This window comes from Trachurus japonicus, chromosome 4 (genome assembly GCF_045865225.1).
Source record: "Trachurus japonicus isolate A0001 chromosome 4, Traja_1.0".
NCBI lineage: Eukaryota > Metazoa > Chordata > Actinopteri > Carangiformes > Carangidae > Trachurus > Trachurus japonicus.
Genome location: NC_140910.1, coordinates 32,575,302 through 32,585,023, shown reverse-complemented (window position 1 = coordinate 32,585,023; position 9,722 = coordinate 32,575,302). Strand labels below are relative to the sequence as shown.

Sequence of the window (9,722 nt, the reverse complement as noted above, 5' to 3'; positions counted from 1 at the left end):
TATACCGTACACATTTCTTGTCATACCATGTTGTGTGTGTGTGGATGTCAAGACATATAAACTCATGTAGATTAATAACACAAGCTCTGACAGCTTTGAAACTTGACATAATTGTGGTCAGGAAGCTGCTTTACCTGTTAGAAAAACTTGGGTGTGAATATCTTGATTCTTTGTGTGGACGGGAGCACCTGTTTAAGTGGAGTGCTTGTACCTGTGTGCCGAGTACTTGTACACAGTGTGGTGTCAGTACTTCATCTCAACACTTCCTCCACCTCTGCTGCTAATTATAAAGAGAATGGGATGTTGTGTAGATGTTGTGTTAAAGACGAAGCTGAATATGAATCCAAGTCAAGACAACATTTTATTATGTTGATGATAAACAGGAACAAATATACATTCAGCTTTTGTGATGAACTGACACGTTAATACATTTGAGATCATTTCATATGAACAGATACAAACTTTTTACATATGTAATTAAACAAGAATCACTTTTCAACTTTTTATGTTTGACATTTTTTCATCTGGAGAAGAACTCCAGATCTTCTTCTGGAGAAGAAGAATCAACTGTTCAGTAATTGAGTGATAAGAATAAAATATTTTACACATGAGAAGTAGTAATAAAGAAAAAAAGGGGATGAAAAGTGTAATAATGATTCAGTAGAAGGACAGGTGAAGTTTAACAGGTTCAATTCACTGACTTTTCCCTTTAAGAAATAAACAACATTATAAATATGGGTTAGGTTATGGTTAAAATAACTTGCACCAACAATTAAAGGTAACAAACTTACTGTTATGACTATAGGGATTATGGCAATGGGCCAATTTGCCAAAGATGTTGAACTATCCCTTTAAGAAATAAACAACATTATAAATATGATCATCCTCTTTATCTCTAACTGCTCTGCTCCACTGTCACTGACACCTTCACTGGTAACAGCTTCACTGGGAGGTTTCTACCAATGTTAATGAATGGAAACATCTTCTGAGTGAAAGTCTGTATGAAGGTGTGTATGTGTGTGTTAGTATCAGGATCAGAGAACGACAGTTTTCCTCTGTTGAAGTCCAGATTCACTCTGATCCTCTGGAGCTTCTTCTGCTCTGGGAGATACATGTCTGGACCTGGTGAAAATGCTTCATACTTACCTTCATCAAACCCTATTCCCCATAATCCAGACTCCATCTCAGCTCCCTTCCTCTGCACAGACTCTGTTAACACACCCAGTTCCCAGTCTGTACTGTCTCCAACCTCGACATCCCAACTGTGAGTCCCTGAGTTAAAACCCTCAGAGCCCAGGACAGAGCAATAATCATCAAACCTCTCTGGATTGTCAGGAAGCTGCTGTTTGTCTCCTCGTCTCCCACTGGTCAGATCTTCAGACAGGATGAGATGTGGCTGAGCAGTGTTTGGGTCCAGAACCACAGGACTGTAGGAGACCATGTCCTTCATCTTGTTCCAGATGTTGAAGGTCAGGTTGCCCAGGTGTTTGGCCTGGTCTATCAGAGCTCCTGAGTCCAGCAGTGGATCCTCCAGCAGGGGGCGCTGCTGGACTCTTTCCACTGCAGCCTTGTAGTTGAGCAGGAATGAGACGTCTTCAGCTCTCAGCTCGTCCTCTGTGGCTCTGACTGTGTGTGAAAGAGCTGCTCTCTCTCTGCTCAGAGCCTCCATCTTCTCCTTCATCCTCTGACTCTTCTGCTCCTCTTCCTCCCTCAGTGCAGCCATCCTGGCCTCCTCTTCCTCTTCTAGAAACTGGTGAAGCTTCTTAAACTGCTCCTTAATCTGCCTCTCTGTGTGTCGGGCCTGGACCTTGATGTGTTCTGCTGTTTGACCAAACTTCACTTTAACTCTTTTAAAACTCTTTAACTTCTTCTTTAAGGGCTTCAGAGTTTCCTCAAGTTCCTTCTTAAGTTTCAAAGCAGCTTCATCGATGGGTTTGAATCTGTGGTTGGTGTGTGTTTCTGAATCTCTGCAGATGAGACACACTGGCTGCTGATGGTCCAGACAGAAGAGTTTGAGTTTCTCAGAGTGCAGACTGCAGAGAGCCTCTGAAGATCTCTGCTCTCTCTGCTGTAAGAAGCTCTCACACAGGTTCTTCAACAACAGGTTACAGGGTGGTTGTTCCTTTGAATATCTTCTCTTACAAACTGGACACAGTGGATCTTGTTTCTCCTTCCACCAGCTCTCCAGACAGCCTTTACAGAAGCTGTGTCTGCAGGTCAGAACAACAGGATCTCTGAAGACCTCCGTACAGACCGGACAGCAGAGATCCTCCTCTGGTCTGGAAGCCATTTAGTCTGTAGGTGAAGCTGAAAACACAGCAGACGGGAAGTAGAGTCAGTCATGGCTCCCCTCCCTCCTCTACTGACTTGACTGAAGTTTACTGTGACTCTGAGTCCAGGTGTAAGAGCCATATTGTATTGCTTACAATAGTTAGTAGTTTTCCTTTAAAATGTGGAACTGCTCCTTTAATGATGCTGCTGATGACATCACAGTAGCTTAGCTCTCAGACCAGGTTAAGCAGCCTAAGGAGCAAGACAGTTTTTTGACAATACCTCAGAGCGAATCTTGTAACTTTGTTTTTTTGCTTTTTAAGTAAAGTTATTTTTTGAACGGAGTTATTGCCTTGGAAGATTCTTTTTTGTGTCAAGCTTATTGCCAAGAAGACTGCTTAATAGTAGCGGTAAAGCAGAGTAGGCTGAGGAAGAAAGATTGCCGTTACATGCGAGTCAAAAAACTCCGCTCTCGTTGGAAATAAAAGCGGATGAACTTGGAATAAACTGTTCCTTCATGGATAAGGAGACAACCCAAGTCCTCATACTGGAATAAGTAAGTCTGTGGATGCTTTGCAACAAGATCTCAACTGCTAATTAAGCTAACACACGGAAAGCTAACGCCAGCCTGTCGGAGCTGCGCAGCACATGATGAATGCAGTTCATTGAAGTGGATTTGGATCAGCTAGTCGTTGGATACTGATGTGTATATGAAGATACTGTTGGACATTAATGATTCCTTGGATAACTGAATGTTTTAAGCTGAATTCTACGTCAAGTGGTTTGTGCTGTGGCTATGGCAGACTCTGACCACAAGAGGGCGCCAAAGCCCACAGAAAGGGCAATAGAGGACAAAATAAGCAGACTTATAGGATCAAGAAGAGGAAAATTATCTCAGCTTACAGGCATGATAAAAAATATTGAAAGCCTGAAGCTTGATGGCTCCAATGTGGATGAAGTGGAAGGATTGCTTCATGATAATTTTCACGAAACATTTATTGAGTTTGAAGATATAAACACTGCAGTTGTTGCTCTAATGCAGGGGTCTTCAACGTTTTCCAGGCCAAGGACCCCCAAACTGATGGAGAGATGGAGCGGGGACCCCCTACTTATATTGTATAAAATTATATTTAACGAGTCCTGTATTGCCAGGAAATGATAATACATACGTAGTCTATGAAAAAAAGTGGAAAAGTCAGGGGGCAGGGGCCCACTTTAGTATTCTTTCAGGGGGCCCAGAATTCCTAGCAACGGCCCTGGTGCCATATGCCAAAAGTGCCATATTCTCGACTATAAATCACGCTTTTTTTTAGGAGTTTAGTCAAAGGGACTTATATAAAAAATATATGCCATGCCATGATCACAACAGGTCACAACTATGCTCGTGGTAACTGAACGCTGCTACTGCACCAATGAAAGAATTACTAAACCATAAAAAGACAGAGAAAACAAAGCAGTGTTTCCCCTACTGTTTTTTTCTCTGGCTTTTTATACATTTATTTTGAAAGGGCAGCTGGAGAGAGACGGGGGCGCGGAGAGAAAGTGAGAGGGGGGATTGACACGCAGCAATGGGACTGTCGGAGGGTCGCTGCAGCGGCCGTGCTCTACCAAGACTCGTGACTCACCTCCAACCGTCAGCGCCGCGGTCACCGAAGCTGATTCTGGGAACATTTCAGTGACGGTGTCACGGCCTGACGCTGCTTCATTGTCGCTGCGCTATGAGCAGACGTGGCGGCGCTGGTTAATGTCACCATCGTATGAGTGTGTGCTGTGAATTAACGAGTGTGTATGGAGAATGAAAACTAAAGTCCCATCGTTGTGTAGCTGACGGTTCAGGGGCCGAGTGTCACACAACACCACTGACAGCGGTGGGGGGGAGTGAGCGAGAGAGAGTGAGAGAGAGATGGTGCGCAGTGTTTGTATCAGATACAATACAAAGGCTCCCTGACACCTATATTATAGGAAAACAGAGGACTTGTATGTAAAAATCCGATGTTCAGCAGCAGGGAACGCCCCTATGGATCTTTTTTTCATAACTTCCATATCTTTTGTCATATTTCTTTTCCCTCAACCAAAACTTTCGCGACCCCCCTGCAGTACCTCCGCGGACCCCCTAGGGGTCGCGGACCCCCTGTTGAAGACCTCTGCTCTAATGGATAAAGGTGAGGGACAAAGAGATCAACATGACTGGTATGAACCAAGAACCACCACTTTGAGAGACTTTGTTGAGAACACTGAAAACTGGTGTGCTGCAGTGAGGAATAGATTAAATAACGAAGATGAAGTTGTAAGTGGGAAGCTTGGCCAGGATGACGTCAAAGCAGAGGACAGCAATATCTCAAGCTGGAATAGGGCGTCATAGTAAAAAGAAATCCTCAATTTCTTCATCAACAGATAGTGGGACGTCAGTAGCCCTGAAGGCAGCCATGGAGCATGCAACCTTGAAGGCACGTGCAGCAGCCTTACAAAGGAAACAATCGCTGGAGAAGGAAGAGCTGCAGCTGAAAGCTAAAATGGAACAGCTTGCGATGGAAACAGCTATTGCAGAGTCTGACGCAAAACTCAAGGTGTTTGAAGAATATGGAAGTGTGAAAGGAAGTATTCACAGTGATGCATCACGAAAGCGTTCACGAATTAAACATAAAGAACAGAGTGATGGTGCTATGCTAACCTCCTCAAATGTTGCTGCAGGAGGACAAGCAGCATATATTCCTGGTATGTTGGCGCAGTCTTCACCAGACACACAACAGAACAAACCTCATGGCAATAGCAACCCACAGGTGGCAGACAGTGGAAGAGGACTGTATGAGGTAATGCAGAAGCAGAATGCAATTACTGAGATGCTTGTAAAACAACAAACAAGGTCTTATCTCCCCTCTAAAGGCATTCCCGTTTTTAAAGGTGACCCTCTCACTTACAAATCCTTCGTCAGAGCCTTTGAGCATGCTGTGGACAGCAAGACAGACAGTTACCAGGACAAGTTGTATTACTTAGAGCAGTATACCAGCGGGGAGCCGCAGGAACTTGTCCGTAGCTGTGAGCATATGTCTTCTGACAGAGGCTACCATGAGGCCAGAAAGTTACTCAAGAAACAATACGGTGATGAGTTGAAGATAGCAAACGCCTACATGGATAAAGCCTTGAGATGGCCTCAGATCAAATCAGAAGATGGTAAGGCATTGAATGCTTATGCTCTTTTCCTGATTGGATGCAAGAACACGATGGATGACTTGAATTTATGGAAGAAATGGATAATCCCACGAATATGCGAGTTGTTATTTCAAAGCTTCCCTATAAGATGAGAGAGAAGTGGAGAACAACCGCATTCGAGATCCATGAAGAAGGAAGAGGACGAGCAAGGTTCTCTCACCTAGTTGACTTCATTGACAAACAAGCAAAGGTAGCTATGGATCCTCTCTTTGGAGATGTTATAGAGAGTTCACAATCCTTCAAAGGAAAAGAAAAGGCTACAAAAGAGAGAAACATCAGGAAATCTGGACAAAGAGAGAGCATGTTTGCTACAGGTGTACAGGACACAACCATGGAGGCAACTGTAAAGAAAAGCAGCTCTGCAAAAGGTGTTGTAACAGCCTTTCACAAACCCTGCTTATTCTGCCAGAAGAATCATGCTCTTTCCGTCTGCAATAAAATTAAAGAGCAGACCAACACAGAACGGATAGACTTCCTGAAATCTAAGGGCCTATGTTTTGGATGTCTTACCTTTGGGCACCTTAGTAAGAATTGCAAGAAGAGACTCAAGTGTCAGATTTGTTCTCGATTGCATCCAGACATACTCCATGTAAAGACAGAAGACGATAGTGCTTCAGAAAAGATGGAAGAAAACAATACTGAGAACGACATAGTTTCTAGCGCCTATGTGTCATTGGGTCAGGAGTCATGTGGTAACACTGGGGCTGGGGAAGAAGAATGTGTGCTTGCTGTGGTACCAGTCAAACTTAAGTCCAGGAAAAGTGAGAGATACGTGGAAAACATATGCCTTTATAGATCCTGGCAGCACAGCGACATTTTGTACTGAGGACATTCAGAGGAAACTGAATCTTAAAGGAAAGAACACCCAGTTTCTTCTTGACACAATGGCTCAAGACAACTCTGATAGTCACAAACTAATGAAGAGCGTTGTTCTTTCAGATCTTGAGGTGTGTGGTCTTGAAGAAAACACATACATTGAACTTCCAAAGGTGTTTACACACAGCCACATCCCAGTGAAGGAGGAAAACATACCACGACAGGACGATATTGCACAATGGCAGTATCTGAAAGAAGTACGTCTGCCACGTATTACAGCAAAAGTGGGAATGCTTATCGGTGCCAATGTCCCAAAAGCCATAGAGCCATGGCAAATCATAAATAGTGAAGGAGAAGGGCCATATGCAGTCAAGACCGCCCTAGGATGGGTGATCAATGGACCCCTTAGAAAAGACCACGAACCAAAAATGGACAATGGTAAACTGCAGAGCTACACAGCTAATCGCATTCTAGTGAGGGAAATAGAAGAGCTGTTAGTGAAACAGTACAACACAGATTTCCCAGAGCGAAGCTGTGAAGAAAAAGAGGAAATGTCTCAAGATGATCGCAGGTTTATGCACCTGGTCACAAGCTCAGCGAAGTTGGTTGACGGACATTATAGCCTGAGATTGCCCCTGAGGAATGAAAATGTCAAGATGCCAAATAACCGCTGCATGGCTCAGCAGCGGGCTGACAATCTCAAGAGGAAGTTAAAGAAAAACCCAGACTTCCATGAAGATTACATATCATTCATGAAGAGCATCATTGAAAAAGGCTACGCTGAGAAAATACCAGCTGAACAAATCAGTCGCAGTGATGGACGTGTGTGGTACATCCCCCACCACGGGGTGTACCACCCTAAGAAAAAGAAAATAAGAGTAGTTTTTGATTGTACGGCCACATATCAAGGTGTCTCACTAAATGAACAATTGCTGCAGGGACCAGACCTCACTAACAACCTCACTGGTATCCTATTAAGATTCAGGGAACATCCAGTGGCACTGATGGCAGATGTGGAGTCTATGTTCTATCAAGTGAGGATCCCGGAGGAAGACGCAGATCTGCTAAGGTTCCTGTGGTGGCCGGAGGGCAATCTAAACAGCGATGTGGAAGAGTTCAGGATGAAAGTACACCTTTTTGGTGCTACATCTTCACCCAGTTGCGCTTCGTACGCTCTGAGAAGAACTGCGGAAGATGCAAGAGAAATTATGAGTGCAGAGGCAGTTGACACTGTGTTAAGACATTTTTACGTTGATGATTGCCTAAAGGCAGTGGAAACAAGTGACCAAGCAGTCAGCCTTGTGCAAGAGCTCACAGCCTTATGTGCTAGAGGAGGTTTCCATCTCACTAAGTGGGTGAGTAACAGCAAGACAGTCTTGTTATCTATTCCCGACGATGAAAAGGCACCTGAAGTGAAAGACCTAGACTTGAGTCACAACACACTTCCAATGGAACGTGCACTTGGTGTGCAATGGTGCACAGAGACTGACAGGTTCAGATTTCAAATAAACATGCAAAGCAAACCTGTCACCAGACGTGGCATCTTATCCACAGTAAGTTCTGTCTTCGACCCTCTTGGTCTTTTAGCGCCGCTCATTTTACCGGCAAAACTCATCTTACGTGACCTGTGTAAGAATAAACATGGTTGGGATGAAGAGATTGAAGGTGGACATGCAAAAAAGTGGCAAGAATGGTTGGCAGACTTAGAGAGTTTGGCAGAGTTCAGTATACCCAGATGCATCAAAGCTGAAGAGTTTGGATCCACACAATCAGCACAGCTGCATCACTTTGCTGATGCGAGCGAGGATGGATATGCTACTGCCTCCTACCTATTGCTTACCAGCCGAGAGAACAAAAAACACTGTTCCCTCCTAATTGGAAAATCAAGAGTAACACCACTGAAACATGTCACAATACCGAGATTGGAACTGACAGCAGCAGTCATTGCTGTAAAAATGGACAGAATGCTCAAACAGGAACTTAAAGTCCCGTTACAGGAATCAGTCTTCTGGACCGATAGCACTACAGTGCTCAGATATCTGACAAATGAAAGTGCTCGCTTCAAAACGTTTGTAGCGAACAGAGTTACGACAATCAGGGATCATTCTCATCCTACCCAGTGGCATTATGTCAACTCAGCGCTAAATCCAGCGGATCAGGGCTCTCGAGGAGTCAAAGTGGAGAAGTTCATGCAGAGCAAAGTCTGGATACATGGACCAGCTTTCTTGTTGAAGCCCAAAAGTGAGTGGCCAAAACAATTGGATGAAAAAGAATTGACCACAGAAGAAGATCCGGAAATCAAAACATGTGCTAGAGTGACCATAACCATCACACAAGAGAGTTATGATGCTCTCAACAAGCTCATCGCTTACTACTCGACATGGCAACGACTAAAGAAAGCAGTCGGATGGTTTCTCAGACTAAAGAAGATACTACTACTACTGAAAGACAAGAGAAAGGAGCTCAAAACTACAATCAGTCAATCTGAGAACAACTCTGAAAAACAGAACAAGCTTATTGAACAGCACATGAAGAAATTCAAATCAACGATTCAACAACATCCGTTGTCACTGGAAGAACTGGTCGAGGCAGAAGTGGAGCTCATACGGATAAGTCAGTTGCAAGACTATACAGAAGAAATCTGTGCTCTTAAAGAAAATGCTCCCATCAAGAAAAAAAGCCAGATCTACAAACTTGACCCCATGCTGCAGGATGATGTACTAAGAGTTGGAGGCCGGCTTCATAAAGCTGCAATGCCACAAGAGGCTAAACACCCAGCCATCCTCTCTAAAAATTCACCTATAGCCAACCTCATACTGCAACACATTCACCAAGAGGTGGGACATTGTGGTCGCAACTACATGCTGGCAACGCTGCGACAAAAGTATTGGATCCCTCAAGCTAACTCAGCTGTAAGGAGGATTATCTCAAAGTGCACTGTGTGCAGAAGACTTCATGCTAAAGCTGGAAAACAAAAGATGGCAGATCTGCCTGAAGACAGGCTACTGCCAGATCTACCACCCTTTACTAACGTGGGGGTTGACTTCTTCGGGCCATTTGAGGTCAAACGTGGAAGGAGCCTTGTCAAACGGTACGGCGTAATTTTCACTTGTCTCACTGTGAGAGCTGTTCACATTGAGATAGCTCACAGCCTGGATACAGATTCCTGCATTAACGCCATACGTCGGTTCATTTGTAGAAGAGGACAAGTAAAAGTTTTACGCTCAGACAATGGAACAAATTTTGTTGCAGCAGAAAAAGAGCTGCGCAAAGCATTGGAAAACCTGAATCAGATGAAAGTACAGAACACTATGACAGAAAAAGGGATCAAGTGGATTTTCAACACCCCAGCAGCCTCCCACCAAGGTGGCGTATGGGAAAGACAAATCCGTACTGTAAGAAAGGTCTTAAACTCTGTGCTACAA

At 44.0% G+C, this 9,722-nt stretch overlaps 1 protein-coding gene across 1 annotated transcript; it reads right to left on the bottom strand.

The window, feature by feature from the left end:
- Positions 1–895: 895 nt before the first annotated feature.
- Positions 896–2,290, bottom strand: LOC146989281 (nuclear factor 7, brain-like). Its single transcript, XM_085775475.1, has one exon. The coding sequence runs from the start codon at positions 2,288–2,290 to the stop codon at positions 896–898; it is 1,395 nt and encodes a 464-aa protein (XP_085631601.1).
- Between the last annotated feature and the right edge of the window lie 7,432 nt (positions 2,291–9,722).